Genomic DNA, 19,355 nt, shown 5'->3' with positions numbered 1-19,355 from the left:
GCTGGCCCCTGCGACTTCCGTTTGACACCCTCCCTCCAAAAACAGCCTTTCGTTCCCAACAGGAATTGTAACGCAAATATTTATTTCTCCAGCCCAGCTCATGCTTCTAAAAGGGAAACTATGAGGCATCATCTGGAGCCGGCGGGAAGCTGCAGTCGCTTCCCTCTCGCTCTCCTCCATCAGCGCCCACAGCCCCTCTTCGGCTGTATTTCCTCTCCTTCTCTCCTGGAGGACCTTGGAAGGCTGCTGGAGGGCAGTAACCTGAGCTGCAGCTTTCTCTGCCCTAAGGGATGCACAAATCTTCCATCCAGATGCCCACCTCCGGGTTTAATTGCCTGATGGAAGGAAAACTGTGCTGACAGGAGGCTGGATGCGGTATCCTGCTCTCCCTGCAGACATCTGCCAACCAGGGAGGCTGAAGGTGGGAACCTTTGAGGGACGGGGTCTTTAAGGCAGTCCAGGTGCTCATCCTCTTTCCCTGGGTCAGCTGCTTCACATGTTAAAAAAATAATACCGAAACCAGTGACTTAAGCAGCTGTTTGAAAGTGACAGCTCTAACGCTGCGGGGCCAGGGTGCCGCTTCGCCGGCAGCCCCCTCCCACAGCCAGGCCGGTTCCTGCTGCCCGCTGCTATCATCAATAGCGCTGCACGGCCAGATGGTCGCACACAGCCCACACGCTTGGCACAGACACCAGGCTCTTTCTGGGAAAAACGGGGGGTGCAAGGGCAGGATACAAGTGCACCCGCTATCTGCAGGTGGCCATCCCCACTCTCAGTATCTCCTCCAGGGGAATTTCCATAGAGACCTGGGAGGAGAGTCCCCAACACTGCGTGAGCTTGGTATTTAATCTCCCTCCTTTTCATCCCCCTCTGGAAACCAACCTGGGGACAGTGAGAATGATCATTTCATCCCCCCAAAACCAGGGAGGGGGAGCAGCCGGTGCTTAAAAGGTGGGGTTGGGCTGGGATGAGAAAAACAGGACAGGAGACTGAAGTACCTCGATGTGCAGAGAATTAAACCCACACAAGCGTTTCCTCTGCTTCAGTCAGCACTGGAACCAATTTTTCAATCCCTGTTTGGGAGGCACAGCACGCATCCACCCTTAGGTAGCAGGAAGACGCTCAAGAATTTGTCTTTCTGAGAAACCTTTTATTTGGCACGATCAATGGTAGCGTTTTTCAGAGAGAACCATTCCTTCCTCCCCCCACTGAGAAAAGCCTCGAGGAGAGAGAGGCTTCAGCCGTGCTCGCGCTGCACAAAGCCCTGCTCCGAGGCAGGTCCTGCTGCAACGCGGGGAAATTTAGATTTTCCCAAGAATGCGTGGGTGTGGAAAGTCCAGCCTTTGGATGTACAGCAGATCACTGCAAACTTTTTGTTAGTAACAACTTTCACTGGAAAGGCCTCAGAAAACAGCTGGATCAAAGGCTGAGAAGCCCCGATTTCCAGGGCTGGGAAGGTGGGGCTGCTGCAAGGGTCACATGCAGCAGCTGCACCTCAGAGGTCCAAGCACTGTTCCTATGCTGGAGTTTTGTCAAGACTCTAACAGAAGCAGGGTCAGGAGCTGAACTGTATCTCTGCACTATGGGGACAGATCATTTCCCAACACATGACTGCTTTAGCGAAGAACCAGACTGTTAAGGCCTCACGGAAGTCCTGGCAAAGAGTATACAGGTATATAGTAACAACAAATACAAAAAAATCCAGCAGCACCTGGGGCAAGATATTCCACTGTCATGCCCTTTAAACAAAGCCATCCTATCATCATTACTCTGCCTCCTCTCAGGAGCACGAGGCACAGTGAGGAGCAGGGAGCTTTTCCCTGCTCTCTGCCCAGCTGGGCTGTCCCAGCAGCTCAACTCTCCATCTGGCTCACTGCTCCATCCCGGCCCTCCGGAGACTTTTCTGGCTGAGGGGTGGACAAGTGTTCCAGCTCGTAGTGTCCGTTCCTGGCGGCCGCCTGGCCCTTTTCCGCCGCCAGCTTTTTACTTCTCTTGCTCTCGATGATCTGCTGGAGCTGCCGCCCGGCGTAGTCGGGCTTGGCCGTGAGCTCGGTGGCGGGCACGGCGAGCCCCAGGATCTCGGGGACCATGTAGGGCCGGAGCCAGCCCACCAGCGGGGTGCTGCCCGGGGTGTAGTGGGTTTGCTTGTGGTAGAAGAGCAGCCCGTCGACCTGCGGGAAGGAGAGAGAATGAATGAAAGGGCAGAGCTGAGGCTCCTGCAGGTGAATGACCAGGCACCAGACAATGGCTCTGCTCTCTGTTTGCAGGCCAAAACCACCAGCTGGATCATTTTTCCTCAAGCAGTGCAATAAATAGCGGAAGGGAAAGGAGAAACCTGCAGAGCTGCTGCCCTGAAAGATCAGCGACTCCCAGATGGCTTTAAATTGTCAAAGGCAAATGAGTCCAGCTTGGTGTCGGCACAGAGCAACGTCCTCTGGATGCTTTCATCCCATTCTGCAGAAAAGCCAGAGAGTCTCTGAATAAGGCAGCTCACTTTACTGGATTAGGGCTATTTTAAATAATACATTTGGAAAGTAATTAGCCCGAGCGTGTGACGCCAAGGAGCCCCGATTCCTAACAGCTCTTTCAGCTGGCTTATGCCAAAAAAATTCTTAACGTTTCCCAGGAGAGAATTTCTCCTAGCAATCAGTGACAGTTAAGGGCACTCAGGACTTTAAAGGTTTAGGCCCTAACTCTTGTGCTACTATTTCCACACTCTGCAGTGCTGCAGCTGGCTGACGTTTTCCCCACTTCCCCACCGTGCTCAGGGATTCTCATCCCCCCTCTTCCCACGCTTCCCAGGGGTGTGCTCTGCGAGGTTGGATCCTGCTGTCGGCCTGACTAATGCTGGAGGTGGTGCTCCTCTTAGCTCAGCTTCACAAGCTCTTAAAAGGCCATTTGGCTACGAGGAAGAGTGGCTGAGTGGGCAGAAAAGAGGAGAACAAGAGCCCACCTCAGGATGAACTGCTCCCAGGCCCCTCCCTGATCCTACAGCCTCCAGAACAGAAACACTGGCTGAGCACAAAGCAGCATATGTCCACTTCTGCTCCACAGATGCTAACCTCTGCCAGAGAGGGTAAAGCTTCTGGCACTATTCTGTCCGTAATTTTCAGTCACTGTTAACATCTTGCAAAATAATCCCAGAAAAAGGGGGATTTCTGTGCTAGGAAAACACAAATCTAGAACAGTAAACATCATGATGAGCTTGTGCAACCCCTCTGGACATATAAAGTGAAAAGCTTTTCCCCCACCCTGCCTCCTGGCAAGAATTAGATTCTGCAGCACTTCAGTACATCCAGCCCATTTTTGTGGGTGCGTGGCCCTCGATGAGCAATGGGGATTCTCTGGTACCCACAGGAATGTTTCAGCAAAGATCAGAGCCTGGAAGGCCTTCTAGATCACTCCAAATACCTTCCCCAAGCTGGAGAATTCAAAGGAGTTCAGCCTGGGGGACTTAGGTCAGGTTTCCCATTCCTCAGTTTCAGTGACTCCTATATTCCTTCCCGTTTATTTAATTTGTTGGCTGGGTCCCTCCCCCGAGTCACCACAGTGACAGTGGCCACATCAGAACGAGGACTGAGGCTGCCCCTGAAGGCCTGAACCTGAGGAGAGACTGGCCTGGCAGGATTTAACATTCCACAGCCATACTTTCCAGATTTTAGGTGCTTAACAGTCCTCCCCTTCCTAAACATCAGGGTTTCTCAGAGGCTTTGGCTCCCCTGCCTTCGTGGAAAGCGCGGATTTACTCAGATCTGTGAGAGGGATACTAGCTCTTAAGATCCACTCTAAAAACCACTTGAAATTCAGAGCCAGTCAACTGATCCAAAGCCTACTGAATTCCAGGGAATAAGAGTCCACTGAATAGAGTGGATCAGGCCCTAGCTCTGAGGTTACAGATTAACTCTGAAGAAGACCCAGATCTGAAAGCACTGACCTCCTCTGTGGCCACCACACACACAGGATCCCTGTCAGCATCAAAAGATGCTTGGTCCAGACCTAAGACCACCTCTGTTACTCTCTACCCATAGTCAGGATGCATTTTGCCTCCTGCAAAGTTTACTCTGTTCTGTGCCGGTGGTAGAAGGTGTTTTTGGGGATTTTTGGGCTCCCTCTTGTGGCACACCACAGAGACCCACAGCTCCCGTCTTCCCGGAAAAAGCACCGTGGTTCCTGTGGTGCTGGGGCTGCTTTGAGCCAACATACACCACGTTTTGCTTCTTGGGGTCACACCCTGGTACAGCAGAAGGCCTGTGAGGGGGCAAATCACAGCTGGATTACACAGCTGGAGCCCATTCAGCTCCATCTCCTGCTCCAGAGTTTCGCAATGGCCTCCTTTGTAGCCCAGAAGTTTGCTGCTCTGACTGCAGCGCGGCAAACGCTCCTCAGCCATCCCTCACAGGAGCAGATGCCTCAGGAGGGAATGAAGACTCTACTCAGGAAAGCCAGGAATGACTGTTTCTACAGAGGCACTTGGAGCATTTATTATTGAGCAAGCCAGCTGTAAGAAAGCTGGGAAGCCTCTTCAATCCATGTTCAGAGCAGGGTCTGGCAAGACCAGCGAGGGGTTGGGACTTTCCAACTTGCTCTGATGACTGTCCTGGCTTTCACAAGCAGAAAGCAAAGTCAGCCCTCACAGCCAGGTTGGTGCCCTTAACTTAAACCTACACCTATTTTCATGGCTTGCTCAGGATGGGAGACCATGAAAGACACTGTCACATCAACGTGGCTTTTGGCTTTGTGGGACAAGAAATCTCTGTGGAAGCTGTTCCTGACGTAGGGCTGAGGTTGGGCACTCCCAGGAACAGCTGCAGCCACTGGAGGAGCTCTGGCTCACAGATGTTGTCACTGTCACCGGGTCGGAATGCCACTGCCTCCTCCATCCCCTTCCCTTGCAGTGACAAGTCAGCCAGGGCAGGCAAAAGCAGCCAGAGCCTATTCCACAAGGGCCTGAGGCTCACTGCTGACAACCACATGGAACTGAGCTGGGTGGCACGTGGCTTTGCCTGTCCTGCCCTTCCCCAGAGGTCAGAACAGCACAACACCTGTGGCAGGGGAAGTTTAGAGTGGATTTAGGAAATATCTTCCCCCAGGGGATGGTCAGGCACTGGAAGAGGCTCCCCAGAGCAGCAGCCATTAGCCCCAAGCTTGCCAGAGCTCTGAGAGCCTTTGGACAACACTCTCAGGCCCAGGGTGGGATTCTTGGAGCTGTCCTGTGCAGGGCCAGAGCTGGACTTTGATGCTACTAGCAGGTGGTCCCTTTCCACTCAATACTGAATGATTCTACTCTTGAAGCTGATGAAGCAAACACAGGTGTCCAGCTCAGTGATTTCTGTCCCAGCCAACTGCCCCCACCCCCAGTACACCTCAGTCACCCACCATGAACACCCAAACCTCCCAGAAACCACTGGAATCTTACCACTACCCTTCCCCTTCCTCCCCACAAAACAGCCCAGCTGCCTTGTTGGAAGCACCAACACCAAGGAAACGCACACAAGCCCACCCAGGGCAGTGATCAGTACCAGTTTTGGCCCTAAAAAGGTCAGCTGTCCATCACACTGCTATGTGAACCTGAGCTGTGGAGGCAGCCTGAGTGTCCTCTCATCCCAAAAGGCTTTTTCAGACACAGTCAACTGCAGCAAGGGCAGCACAAACCCAGGGAGGGCCATGGTTTAACTCTTGCTCGTTTGTGTGGTTGGATGAGGTGTATGACAAGGCAACAGATCAAACATGGGCATAAAGGCATCCATCTCACACATGGGAAACAGCAACTTGGAAGCTTTCTGCAGCCTCAGGAGAGCAATTCCCAAGGAGAGGGGATGCACCTCCCTCCCAGCACTGGCAGAGTGTTGCTAAGGCTGGGGTCCAGCCCCCCACCTGAGTGTTCTCACCTCAAAGGGAAAGTCTGTAGCCAGCAGCTCACACAGGCTGTCCGAGGAGCAGGGGAAGTTCTGCAGGCCCACAAATTTGTACTGGAAGAGTAAGAGAAGGTTAAAAGAGGCAACTCTCTGGTCTACAGGAGAACAAGTTGCTGCACTGGTGTGGAGGCAGCCAAAAAGGAAGGGTTCCTCCACTTCAGGATGTGGCATAAGATGGAAAGGGTGACAAATAGCTCCCACATACTCCTGATACCTTTTTTCCCCAAGCACCTAAGACTGCAGGAAGGACTTTTCAGGAGACCTGACCCAGAGATGCTCTTCTAACCAAAATAGAAAATGATGACCTCCGGGCAGGATGCAAAGCAGACAGACGTCTGCTCCAGGCTGCTGCCTCAGCCAAGCCAATCTTTCCACCCAGGAAATGAAAGCTGAAACGACCCCCCCACCTCCATTAGGTAGTTATCCTCTAGATATTCCTGTTGGAAGTCAGGACAGGATGTGCTCTGAACACAGACACCCTCCCTGCAGTCAGCCCCATTTATCACCGAGATGCTCAGCTCACAGGAGCTGCTCTGCTTGGCCATGTCTGAGCAGACAAATCTCTCATTTCTGTACCCAAAATTTATGTTCCAAGCTGCTGTGGACTCGAGGTCTGATCCTCACGTGTAAGCCTTCAAAGGAAGACTTTTTATTCTGGCTCAGCAGGGACTCTGGGTGGCAAGCCAGCATTCATCCCGACAACTTCAATGATCAGTTTAAACAGAGGGAGGGCTTAAAGCTTTACAAACCCACAAGACTGCCAGAATAAATCCCATTGTAGTCAGGCTGCCAACCAACACTGCTCCTGAAGAAACCACACTGGCTTTCCATTCCATTACAAGGGAAAGCTAAAAACAGCATGGAAGTTAGCTGATACCCTGCAGTGTGATCTCCCTCAGCACTTTGGATGGGGGGGGGAAAAAACCCCACTAAACTCATTTACAATATGCAGTGGTTCTATTTACATCCTGACCACGGCATCCCATTTCATCAGATCTACACTTTGAAGCCTGATCTGTGAGGGGAAAGAATAAAAAGGAAAAAAAAGCTTCCACTTGTGAAAGAAACTGCTGAAGCCTGCTGAACAGGAGAGCTTACCCCCCCCCCCCACCCCAGCCTCCTCCTCAGTATAAAAGGACTTACCGGATTAATCCTGCTTTTCTCTCCCAGCCCTTCCTCCTCTTGGATTTTTGAGGAGAGCCAGAAGAATCTGAAGTCAGTCTGTGAAAGGAGGCAGAGTTAGTGACCATTCACCCCACATCATCTGGCAGCATCTGCTGAGCACCTTCGTTCCTCTGCAATCACCTGGGAGATTTACAAACCTAACCTCATCTGCAGAAACAGCACCCCAAACCCTGCTGCTCCACCCCAAACACTTATCCAGCAGCTCTAAAGCTGTAGAGATGCTGCTGCTGCTGCTGCTTAGGGGAAACATCTGCCTTTTGCAGAGTGAGCTTCCTGCAGTGCTGGAGCAAAGCAGCTCAGGGAACAGCAGGGAGGGCAGGGCTCAGTACCTGGCAGTCATAAACAGGGTGTCCTCTCCAGCACATCACGTCCAGGATGTAGTAGGTCTGCTTGGCCTCGTTGTAGATGCAGTCCAGGATGCTGTACACTGCACACATAGACACAGGGCGGTCCAGACCTGCTCCTAGCACTGCCCAAGCCAGCTGGCAAATACCAGGTCCCAGCTCTCTGACATTAATCCTTCCCTGACGTGGGACTGAGGTGTGCAGAGGGATCCCCTCCTGCTAACACAAACTGCAGCCACAAAAAGCCTTGAGCTTGAGGAGTCCCACGAGGCTGCAAAGGGACCAGTCAGAGGCACAACAAGCAAGGGCATGTTTCAGGAAATGGCATTTGCCAGACAATAAGCCTCTCTTTTTGGGGAAAAAAAAAAAAAGAATTCCAAGCCATATTAAGGAAGATGACACCACACAAAGGTCTCTGTCAGAGGACAGTGAGGATGTTGGGGTTTAAGAGTGTCAGTCAAACAGGAAGCTCGTTAAAAGATGTGGCAGGACACGGGGCAATGGTTTTAAACTGGAAAAGGGCAATTTTAGATTAGATGTTGGGAAGAAATTCTTTCCTGTGAAGGTGCTGAGTCCCTGACACAGGCTGCCCAGAGCAGCTTTGGCTGCCTCATCCCTGGAAGTGTCCAAGGCCAGGCTGGACAGGGTTTGGAGAACCCTGTTTTAGAGGAAGGTTCCCTGTCCTTGGCAGGGCAGTGGAACAAGATGAGCTTTAAGGTCTCTTACAACCCAAACCACTTGGGAATTCTATGTGCTTATAAAGGCATCTGATACTGCTCCCATCTTGTTATCTCCAGAGATACAGAAACCGGCCTGAGGCTGACCACCCCCCAGCACAAAAAAGGGGCACAGCTGTGGGCCTTGGGGGAGCTGGAGGAGCAGCACTGAGCCTGTCAGCACACACGACTCCCAGGCACTTCCCCTCTCTCTATCCCAGATCCTCCTCACACCTGTACCTTTGTCACTGGTGGAGTTGTGCCGGTTTCCCCCGGGCAGCAGAGATGGGAACCTGTTGACACAGAAGCCACTCTTGGTGTAAGCTGCTGTTGTGCCCTGTGAGGAAAAAGGAAGAGAAAAAACCCAGTCAAGCCAGTTTTATGTTGGCTGTGAATGGGTAGACATCCTTCAGCAGCTGGTGGAAGCCCACTTACCCTGGAGGCCACGACAAGAGCCCTTTTCCCGACAGGACACACCACCACAACCCACTCCTGCTCCAGATCTGAGGGGACATCCACCAGCCACTCCGACAGCATCAGCTACAGGGAGCCCAGGGAGAAGAACCAGTCAGTAACAGCTCTCCTGAAGTTAGGACAACAAACAGCTCAAGGGTAAAGCAAGGAGGTTTTGACTTTGCTTTGACAGCTACACTGGGTGCTTTAGAGGCAGCTGGAACTGCTTGTCACCCCCTCAAAGGGCTCCAAATGAAGTTCAACCTGCCTAACATATTCTTCCCCAAGCCTTTCTCTTGCTTCCCAGCTGCTGACTGAGCTTCAGACCACAGCACAGGGCTCACAGCCCTTGACTAGGCACCCCACACTTTGGTCCCTGCTCCAGCACTTTATTTTTAAAAACACAGCAGGGCTAAGAGATTCCAAAATGTCAGGAGTAAAGAGCCTGGACAAGTTGACTGCTTCAGAGGTTGCCTAAATGGCTGTGTGTTATCTAGGACCAATACAGCACCCAGGCTGATAAAACCCAGCTGAGTTTGCCCTTTTTTCCTTTCCAAACACAAAGAAACAGAAATCTTTAGCTGAACACTGCCTAACTGGCTACTCATGCTGCTGTCTGAGCTGAAATCTCCTAAAGTGGGGAACACAGTGATGCAGAATTAATGGTTGGAATCAGCGACCTCCGAGGTCTTTTTCAACCTAAGTGATTCTAAAGCCGATCACATCTCCACGTGTTTTCCATTTGAACTCAGCGTGTGTTGGAGATGAATTAAGCACAATTTCTCTGCGAACACCAAGCCAGACACACTCCTCTGAGCCCCCAAATGGACATCACCGTGGCCTGGAATCACAGCCCTGCCCCACAGCCACACCTTCCCACGGGGACACAGACAGCCACAACTGTGGCCTGGAGCCACCCCACAGCCCTGCCCCACAGCCACACCTCGCCACGGGGACACGGTGGCTCCTCACCTGATTGGCGTAGCGCTTGGGCAGCTTTTTGCCAGCATCCACGTCCATCGCCTCTTCCTCCGCATCTTCCCCTTCCCTGTCCTCGTCCTCGCTCTCCACCCCTGCCCAGTCGTCCTCCGCCAGCCTCCTGGCATGGTTCACGTAGTCCAGCCGCCTCCTGGGGTCGAGCAAACAACCCGCCGGGGTGTCAGGTCCCGCACGGCACACCCGGCCCGGGCCGCTCCCCTCAGGCAGCTCCGGGCCGGCCCAGCGCGCCCCGCGCTCCCAGCCCGGCGGCTCCCATCCCGCCCGCTGCCGCGCTCACTCTCTCTGGATGCGGAGGAGGCGCTGCCGGCGCTCGGCCTGCCCGGGGCCGCCGCGGGGCTTGTAGGCGGCCAGCCGCGGGTGCTGAGCGGCCGGGTTGCAGGGCCCCGCCAGCCCCACGCCCGCCGCCAGCGCCGCGCTCAGCTCCTCCATGGCAACCCCGCGGCCCGCCCGCCGCGCTTCCGCCCGCGCCGCCCGCAGCGCCCCCGCCTGGCGCGGAGGTCCCGCGCCCCCTCAGCCCGCTCGTCCCGTGCCTCAGTTTCCCCCGCGCCCGGGCACCGGGACGGGGCGCTGCGGGCCGGGACCGGGCACGGGCGAGGGGCACGTCCCGGCAGGGACGCTAGATCAGCCGCAGCCCCCGCGGGAGGTGACTCGTGCCCCCGGGGCCGGCTGCCTGCAGAGGGCAGCGTGCGGCTGGCCGGGCCGGGCCGGGCCGGGCCGCTCCCCGCCGCGAACCGGGCGGCGGAGCGGGGAGCGCTGCCCTGCGTCACGGGAGGCTGGCGGCCGGCTCCGCCACCCCTTCGGCAACGGGAGCGGCGCCGGCAGCGGCGCCGGCGGCGGAGCGGCCCCTGCCCTGCCCCGTCACAGCCGGTGGCTGCAGGAGCGGCCCCGACACCGACACGGGCACCACGCCGTCCTGCGTGAGATTTACGGATTTCAGGGAAAAACCAGAGCCCACCAACCATCGGGAAAGTCGGTCCGGAAAGGAATTGCAAAATCCCGGGATCACCGGGAGGTTGGGCAGGGTTTGGGGTCGTGCCGGGCGCTCTCCCAGAGCCCACCGACTGGAGATTTAGGGTGTTTTACCCACAGGAGCCCGGAGAAAAATCGCTTTGGATTTATTTCCTCGTTGGCAGCCAGGGGTTTTCCTCCCGGAGAGTGAAAGCTCGGGATCAGCCTCCCAGAGAGACAAACCCTGCGCGGACATGGCAGAACCCGGCTCTCGGGCCGGCCGGGATCCACATCCCGGGGGAGCCAGGGGAACGCCGCTCGCGTGACTGGGAATCTTGTTTTTATCCAGGGAATGTCGTTTTTAAACGGGGAATGTTCTTTTTAACCGGGGCGCCGGGATCGCGGGGGGTCACTTGGACATAGGAACATTGGCGTCACCTCGTAAGGGATTTCTTCTCCACCTTTTTTTTTTTTTAATTTTTTTTTTTTTTTAATTTTATTATTTTCCTGGGAAAGCGGCCAAGCCATTTCCCACAGCGCGTGGTGGTGATCCCGGAGCCGCGCGAGCCCGCGGTATTGCCGGGATTGGGGGGGTGTTTTGGCCGGGGGGGTTGCGTTCCTCTGGCTCCCCCCCCTCTTCCCGACCCGGGACCGGCCATGGCGTTGAAAGCCAGAGCGCTTTACAACTTCCAGAGCGAAAACAAAGAGGAGATCAGCATCCAAGAGAATGAGGAGCTCGTTATCTTCAGCGAGAACTCCCTGGACGGGTGGTTACAGGGCCAAAACAGCCGTGGGGAGACCGGCCTCTTCCCCGCTTCCTACGTCGAGATCCTCCGCTCCCGCTCGGGCTCCAACTACACGGACTATTCCAGCAGCCCGGTCGGCTCCCCCGGGCACGATTCCTCCTTGTACTCGGCATCCCCCAACCCCGGCATCTCCTACCAGGGCAGTTTTGAGGACGATGATGATGACGATTGGGATGACTGGGACGATGCGTGCACGGTGGTGGAGGAGCCCCGGAGCGCACCGGGCACCAACGGGCACCCCTCGCCCAGCCTGCCGTGCCCGGCGGCCTACGGCCACCACCAGCACGCCGGCTACCGGCCCAAGCCGGTGCTGGAGAGGCAGGACAGCCTGAGCTCCTCCAAGAGGGGCAGCGTGGTGGGCAGAAACCTCAACCGCTTCTCCTGCTTCGTCCGCTCCGGGGTGGAAGCCTTCATCCTGGGCGACGTGCCCCTGATGTCCAAGATCGCCGAGACCTACTGCATCGAGATGGGCTCCAGAGGCCCGCAGTGGAGGGCCAACCCCCACCCGTTCATCTGCTCCGTGGAGGACCCCACCAAGCAAACCAAGTTCAAGGGCATCAAGAGCTACATCTCCTACAAGCTGACGCCCAGCAACTTCAACTCTCCCGTGTACCGGCGCTACAAGCACTTCGACTGGCTCTACAACCGCCTGCTGCACAAGTTCACGGTGATCTCGGTGCCGCACCTGCCCGAGAAGCAGGCCACCGGCCGCTTCGAGGAGGACTTCATCGAGAAGCGCAAGCGGCGGCTGATCCTCTGGATGGAGCACATGACCAGCCACCCCGTCCTCTCCCAGTACGAGGGCTTCCAGCACTTCCTCTGCTGCCGTGATGAGAAGCAGTGGAAGCTGGGCAAACGCCGGGCGGAGAAGGACGAGATGGTGGGTGCCAGCTTCCTCCTCACCATCCAGATACCCACGGAGCACCAGGACCTGCAGGATGTGGAGGACCGCGTGGATGCCTTCAAGGCCTTCAGCAAGAAGATGGATGACAGCGTCCTGCAGCTGACCAACGTGGCGTCGGAGCTGGTGCGCAAGCACGTGGGGGGCTTCCGGAAGGAGTTCCAGAAGCTGGGCAATGCCTTCCAAGCCATCAGCCACTCCTTCCACATGGACCCTCCCTACAGCTTGGACGCCCTCAACAACGCCATCTCCCACACGGGCAAGACGTACGAGACTGTGGGGGAGATGTTTGCTGAGCAGCCCAAGAACGACCTGTTCCTCATGCTGGACACTCTCTCCTTGTACCAAGGGCTCCTCTCCAACTTCCCAGACATCATCCACCTGCAGAAAGGTAAGGAGGCATTCTTCTCCCCAGGAATGGCCCCATGTGAGTGGGAATGGTGCTGCAAGCGGGATGGGGATGCAGTGAGGAAATCCTTCATTGGGCCTTGAAGGGAATGGGGAAGGAGGATGGGAATGGGGATGGGAACCACTGCCTATGCCTCTTAGGGGCATGGTGTGGTCCCCGCTGGCACAGCCTTCCAGTCAGCCCAGCCTGGCAGAGTCTGCTAGGGCTGTTGGGTCCAGAGTCTGATCCTGTGGACTCTGTAACTGCTGCTGGTGCTACCCAAAGCACTGCCAGAGGTGGTCAGCACGGATGTCACTTCCCCCAGACTGTGAGCAGGAGCCAGCACTGCTGCTGTTAGGTCTGGGGTGACCTGCCCTGCACCTCTTGTGCATCCCCACCCACTGCCACTTGTCCCTCCTCATCCTCCCTTCCTGCCAAGGCAGTGAATGGGTGGCCAGCAGGAATACCAGAGCTTGCTCCCCCAGGGCTGGGACGTGGCTGAACATGGCCTTGAGATGGTCAGAGGGGCCGAGGGAGCAGGGCAGTGGGATAGGGGACACACTGAACCTCTGGGGACAACCAGGGTTGTACTTTTCAGGAGTATGCCCTTGCCCCCCCAAGGCCAGCAGGAGGGGGTTAGCACCTCCAGGGCATCAGAGCTCCCCATGTCCCGTTTGTCCTGGTTCCCTGGATTTGGTGGGATCAGAGAGGGGGAGAAGTGTCAGCTGTTCTCTCCCTGGGGCAGGCAGGCAGGCAGGCAGGGCTGGGTGTTCCTTTGCACCCAGGCAGTCAGCAATGTGGGTGTGGGGCCAAAGTCCACACACACTCCTCCCCGCCCAGCTGCCCGCAGCAGGGAGGGGACACCCACAGCAGTGTCCCCAGAGTTTGGAGGACAGGTTTTCCCCAGGGTGAAGCCAGGGCCGTTTGTGTCCAACATGCAGGGATGTCTGCGCATCACTCCGCATCCCTGGGGGAGGCTGGGAAGGCAAAGGGCGCAGGGAGGATTCAGTCCTGCCCGGGCAGCTTCCCTGCTTTTCCTCTGAGTGTTGTTTACCCATGGAGAGGGGCTGGATCCCGTCCGGAAGCGAGGCCGCGTGGGCAGTGCGGAAGGCAGGATTTGGCCTCCAAACTTTGCTTCTTCCTTCTCCTCCTCCTCCTCCCCTCTGGGAGCAGGGCTGGCGCAGCGGGAGTGCTGTAACCCCGGGTCTGGTGCTCCCGGCAAGGGCCAGGGAGAGGGGAAGAAAGCCCAGTGCAGGCCAGATCCTGTTTTTAGTTTTTTAGCCTCTGTGCTAATGAGGGGGAGGAATGCAGGGCTGGAGCCAGGCAGGATTCTTTCGAAACCAAGCTGTAAAAAAACATGGAAGGAGAGGGAAAAACTGGTGTCAGAGCATCAGCTGCCTCTGGGAGTGGGAGATGCTTTCCCAGCTGAGCTCCAGACAGCACCACATGACCTTGCCACATCCTGGTTCACTGCTTCCTTGGGCTGGGGTCTTCCAGGGCTGCTCCTGACCCTCATTCATGGAATGGCATGGATGTTTGGATGGCAGGCTTGGCTGGGGTGTTTCACTATGCTAACACTGCCTCGTGTCAGCTTTGCACCCCGAGCCTTGAGTCACAGTGCTCCAGGAGCCCAGAGCCCCCAAAACCATCTATACATGAGGCTGACTGCCCAGGATGGAAAAGGAGCTGGGGATGCCAGAGTCCAGAGGGAAAATGCTCCAGGTTTTTGCCTGCCTGGAGGAGAGGGAAGGGTTTGATGGGCAGGGGGAGATGCAGGCACATCCCTCCCTGACATGGAGCAGGTCTGTGCCTCTGCCTTGGGGCCAGGCCGGTTCCCCCAGCATGGGAGGCCGTGGGCTCAAGCAGGGCTGCCCAGGGAAGGGGCTCGAGGGTCGCACACATGCCCTGACGCTGCCCCTGCCCCGCCAGGCGCCTTCGCCAAGGTGAAGGAGAGCCAGAGGATGAGCGACGAGGGCAGGATGGACCAGGAGGAGGCGGACGGGATCCGCAAGCGCTGCCGCGTGGTGGGCTTCGCCCTGCAGGCCGAGATGAACCACTTCCACGAGCGGCGCGTGGCCGACTTCAAGAGGATGATGCAGTCCTACCTGAGGCAGCAGATCGTCTTCTACCAGCGCGTCAGCCAGCAGCTGGAGAAGACTCTGCGCATGTACGACAACCTCTAACCCTCGTCCCGCTCTGCCCGCAGCCCCCGGGGCTCCCCGGGGCCGCACGGGAACTCACCACGCTAGTGACCAAATGACTTTGGGCTTTCTTCCCCCTTCCCGGGCTGGCAGGGAAGGGCTCGCCCGCGGGCTGGCCGTGCCACCTCTTCCTTTCTTTCCCCAGGGACCTCCCACCCTGCCACAGGTCTGGCAGGAGTGTGGGGGGGTCACGAGAGGGACAGGTGGGGAGGTAATGGTGCTGGGGTCTCTGCCCAGTGATTTTTAGCTTTCTGAAAACCCACTCTCCTGGAGCAGGGGTGGGTGCATCCCAGCCCGCTGGGAGGAGAAATCCAAGCGGTCGACATTTTGCACACTAAAAGCTTTTCTGATGGAAAAAAAAAAAGAGAGAAGAAAAGAGATCTTTATTTGGAAGAGATTTTTTTGTTTGTTTGTCACAAGATGTTTTCAATATTTTCCATTTTTCTGCAGCATTTTTACCAATCAGTTTTTAACTAGATGCACAGAGGCAAAGGGAAATCTCTTTCTCAAGTATGGCTGCTGACTGGGAAAAGGGAGAAAAAAGGAAAAAAGGGGAAAAAAATAGCCCCACAGCCTTTTCAATAAAATCATTGGTAGAAAAAACACCCACCTCCTTCCCAGAGACGTCTGTGGAAAACAGAGCTGCTCCAGGATCCCGGGGAAGGTTCTGCCTGAGTATCCCCTGGCTTCCAGCCAGCTTTGAACATCCCCGTGCTGTGGGGGGGGGACGACCCTAGGAGGGGTTCCCACAGCAACCACCCTCCTGCTCTCTAAACAGCCCCCCAAGGGGCAGATCCTGCCCCGCTCTGCCCTGGCTGGGACAGCGTGCTGCTGCCTGGGAGACAGCAGGGCTGGCACGGGGGCCTTGTTTTTGAAGGGAAATGGCTGGGATAAATCACAGCGAGGAAAGTTAGGGCCGCCTTGGCCTGGCTCCAAGGATAAAATTAGCCCCGGCATGCAGGCCAGCGGGGTATTGTTAAACTAACAGCGACGCTGGGAATGCTGCAGGCTGCGCTCCATCCTCCCGGAACCCTCCCTGGCCCCAGGGTGCAGGACGAGCACTCTGAGGTACAGCCCTGCTCACAGCCTCCATCCAGGCAGGATGTGCTTCCTCCTGCATCCCACCGCTGTGGCAGGCCCCTTTGCTGTGGCCCCATCCCACCCTTGGTCCAATCCACATCAATCCCATCCTAGCCCAACCTCATCCCACCCTCACCACATCCTGCCTTGGCTCCATTCTGCCCCATTCCCAGCATGCTCTGGTATCATCCCACCCCAATCCCATCCCACCCCAGCCCCATCCCACCCCAATCCCATCCCACCTCAATCCCAGCCCAACCCCATCCCATCCCATCCCAACCCTGTTCTAGACTGGCCACATCCTATCCTGGCCCTGTTCTACTCTAGTCCCATCCCAACCAGGCTGCATCCTTTCATGGCACCATCCCACTCCATTTCCATCCCAGTCCCATCCCACTCTGTCCCCATCCTCACCCAACTCCATACTACTGCAATTCCATCCTACCCTGGCTGTGTTCTGCCTGTCCCACCCTGCTCCCATCCTGCTCCAGCCCCATCCCATCCCAGCCTCATCCTCATCCTCACCTGACCATATCCTTCCTTGGCACCGTCTCACCCCATTCCCTCCTCATCCCAGCCCCATCCCAGCTCAGCACCTGTGGGAATGGTGTCTGACCCTGTGCTATTCCTGCAGGAGTGACGGGTCCCCAGCCCTCTGGCCATGCTCTGGGTGACCATGGTGGCCTTGGCCTCACGCTGAAGCCAGAACGTGTCCCTTCCCCCAGCCCTGCCCCCTCGGCAGCACAATGGGCACTGGGACTGAGCCTGCCACCGCCGTCCCCGGGCTGGCAGCCAGCCTCTGGCACTGCAGGCAGCCTCCAGAGCTGAGCCAGCATCCCAGCTGCCCTGGGACCTGGGATGGGCAATGGCATCCCCTGCCTGGGGTGCCCCGTGGAAGCTCGGTCCCTGGGATGTCCTGAGGATGGGGTGTGCAGCTGGAGCAGGGAGATATCCCAGCACCCCAGGAGTTCATCCTCTGCTCTGGTGTCCTGGCATGGGGACACGGATGGGCTAAGGTCCCTGTGGGCTGCATGCACCCCTTTGGAAGGCTGTGCCTCAGTTTCCGCAAAGGTGGACCTGTGCTCTCTGTGGTCCTTCAGCATCCACAAAGGTCTCCCCGCTCCACATCCATCCCCTCTGTACCCTCATGTCTGGATCACACTCCCGGAATACAGCAAATCCATTGGCTAGAACCTGTATTCCATTAGCATTCCTGCCTTTTCCCACTTGGCAGTAGGCAGCTGGGCCTTCACTGCCCATGGCGGGCATTTCAGAGTCTGCCTTGGCCAGATGGGGGGGTTGAGCATTCTGCTGCTGCCCCCCACACCTCCGACAGCATCCTGCAAACGTGCCCAGGGTTGGGAGACAGAACCAGCCCCGAGCATTTTGGTGGCTGTCCCAGGGTGCAGGATGGTGGTGGGGAGGGGTCTGGGGGCATACACAGTGCTTCACATGCCCCAGCAGTGTCTGTCACTGCCTTTGTTATCTGTGACACAGGCTGTTCCCTGCTCTCACAAGAGAAAAAAAACAGGGCATAAGAGGGCTGAGAGGAAGCTCCGGGAACATGGAGCAGATCTGTTTCCTCCTCCCACTTCCCAAGGCTGCTCCTGCGTGGGAAAGCCAAGGCTGAGGCCCTGCCTGAGTCCCGTCAGTACTGACAGCAGGACTGGGAGGTGGCAGCAATGGTGGTGGCTGGAGCATCCTCCCTGGAGAGCACTGCAGCCAGCCCCAGAGAGCCTGTGGCTGCTTCCCTTCCTGCGTGTGGCTTCCCGGAGCTCCTGTCTGGCTGCTTCTCTTTGGGCCTCCCTCCACCATGGGAAGAAAACCTGGCACCCTTGTTCTGAGCTCTGGGAGACCGGGGGTTGTGCGTGGGCCAGGCTATCAGGCCGTAGAGACCTCCTGTGCATGTATCCTGAGCCAGCAAGATGCTCCAGGGTGGGCAGAAAGAGCTGGTGTCCCACAGGATCACACTCCCAAATAGCTGGAGGGCGAAGGATGAGAAGGCTGGGACAAGCAGAGCTGCTGATCAGAGTCCTGTCAGCCACACGGATACACCCAGCAGTGCTCAATGACTCGGGATCAGCTGCCAAAGGAGCACAGTGACCCAACCCAGCTCCTCGCAGGAGGAGCAGGATGCAGCTGCCGATGGGGCGGGCGGGCAGGACGGGGCTTGCTGTGCACGCCACGCTGCCGGCACACGCTGGCACGGGGGCTGGAGAGGCACAGCTGCCAACGGGGAGCAGGGAGCACCCCTGAGGGAGCTGGGAGAAGTCCTGCCTGCCCATTTAGGGTCAGCAGCAGCTCGGGGGATGGAGCCAAGTGGAGTTTCAGTGCCACCCCCACCGTGTCGGGAGGAGGATGAGTGTGTGCCCGCCTGAGGAGTGATTCCGGGCGGATGCAGGTGGGTGGACATAGGCATGGATCAGGGCGGAGGGAGACAGCTCAGCCTGCCAGCTCCAATCTTTTAATTGCTGTGCTTCTCAAATATTTCCGAAGCATGACCCTGAGTTGGCTCCTCCAGGCAAAAATACGAGCACCAGCTGGTTCCCTTGAGCACCCCTGTATTCCCTTGGCTGTGGATATAAATGAAGCTCCCTCCTACTCCCAGCCCAGGGAAATTATGGTGGATCAGTGCTGTCTGTTTTAGGGAATCAGCTGGAAACCAGCTGTAATGGAGGTGTGACCCAACCCAGCTCCTCCCATGAGTGTGAACCTCAGGTTCCCCCTACTAGGCACAGCCAGGGTGATGCTCAGGTCAGGCCCTGTCCCAGCTCTCTGTGCCAGCCCAGATTCCCTCTCTCCAGTCCCTGGGAAGGTCCCTGAGCATGGGGAGGTCGGTCCTGCACTGCCAGGGAGCTGTGTCTCTGGGTGTGTTGTTTGTGCAGGAGGGGTGGGGAGCCCAGGCTCTGGGCTGTGGTTATCCCTCCGTCATTGTCTGTCTGCCTTGCAGTTGCTGGGTGTGGAAACAGAGGTCGGGCTCAATTTGTCTGAAATTTAAATCACAGCTGGGCTGGGGAGCCGTGGCAGGCATGGGGATGCTTTCTAGTGGCCAGGTCTTCACCACTCCACGCTTTCCCTGGGACCTGGGAACCTCCCGTGGCCCTGCAGTGTAAATCTGTGTGCTTTATCTCCCGTGGGCAGGTGGTGGGACAGATGCCAGGTTCTCGGGGCCAGCACCAGGCCCGTGTGGGTTTGTTTGAGGTGCTCCCAGGGTGACGTTCCAGCTCTTCCCCCGGGCTCCATCCCGTCCTGCCGGGCTTGCTGCCAGCTGAGCCTGTTCTGCAGGCTGTGGGCATGGCTGGCCCCAATCAGACAGGCACATAGCAGGAGGGAGGGCTCCCGGCATCCCGGGGCACTGGGCTTGGCTTGGAGCCCAGTGGAGGTACTGAGCCCTGTCATACTAGGCAGCTGTCAGCCCG

General features: G+C 57.0%; 2 protein-coding genes across 2 annotated transcripts; one reads left to right on the top strand and one right to left on the bottom strand.

The window, feature by feature from the left end:
• Nucleotides 1-1,129: 1,129 nt before the first annotated feature.
• On the bottom strand, nucleotides 1,130-10,051 carry SNUPN (snurportin 1). Its single transcript, XM_030228607.2, has 8 exons — nucleotides 9,890-10,051; nucleotides 9,586-9,742; nucleotides 8,596-8,700; nucleotides 8,401-8,497; nucleotides 7,430-7,527; nucleotides 7,059-7,136; nucleotides 5,889-5,969; nucleotides 1,130-2,171 (listed from the first exon to the last, which is right to left on the bottom strand). The coding sequence occupies exons 1-8, from the start codon at nucleotides 10,039-10,041 to the stop codon at nucleotides 1,854-1,856; spliced, it is 1,086 nt and encodes a 361-aa protein (XP_030084467.2). The 5' UTR covers nucleotides 10,042-10,051; the 3' UTR covers nucleotides 1,130-1,853.
• Nucleotides 10,052-10,379: 328 nt separating this feature from the next.
• Nucleotides 10,380-15,461, top strand: SNX33 (sorting nexin 33). Its single transcript, XM_009098230.4, has 2 exons — nucleotides 10,380-12,658; nucleotides 14,585-15,461. Exons 1-2 carry the CDS (start codon nucleotides 11,218-11,220, stop codon nucleotides 14,836-14,838), a joined length of 1,695 nt encoding a protein of 564 aa, XP_009096478.2. The 5' UTR covers nucleotides 10,380-11,217; the 3' UTR covers nucleotides 14,839-15,461.
• Nucleotides 15,462-19,355: the final 3,894 nt, after the last annotated feature.

This window comes from Serinus canaria, chromosome 10, assembly GCF_022539315.1.
Source record: "Serinus canaria isolate serCan28SL12 chromosome 10, serCan2020, whole genome shotgun sequence".
NCBI classification, from domain to species: domain Eukaryota; kingdom Metazoa; phylum Chordata; class Aves; order Passeriformes; family Fringillidae; genus Serinus; species Serinus canaria.
The sequence above is the reverse complement of the archived record's forward strand: the minus strand, read 5'-3'. Positions and strand labels throughout refer to the sequence as shown.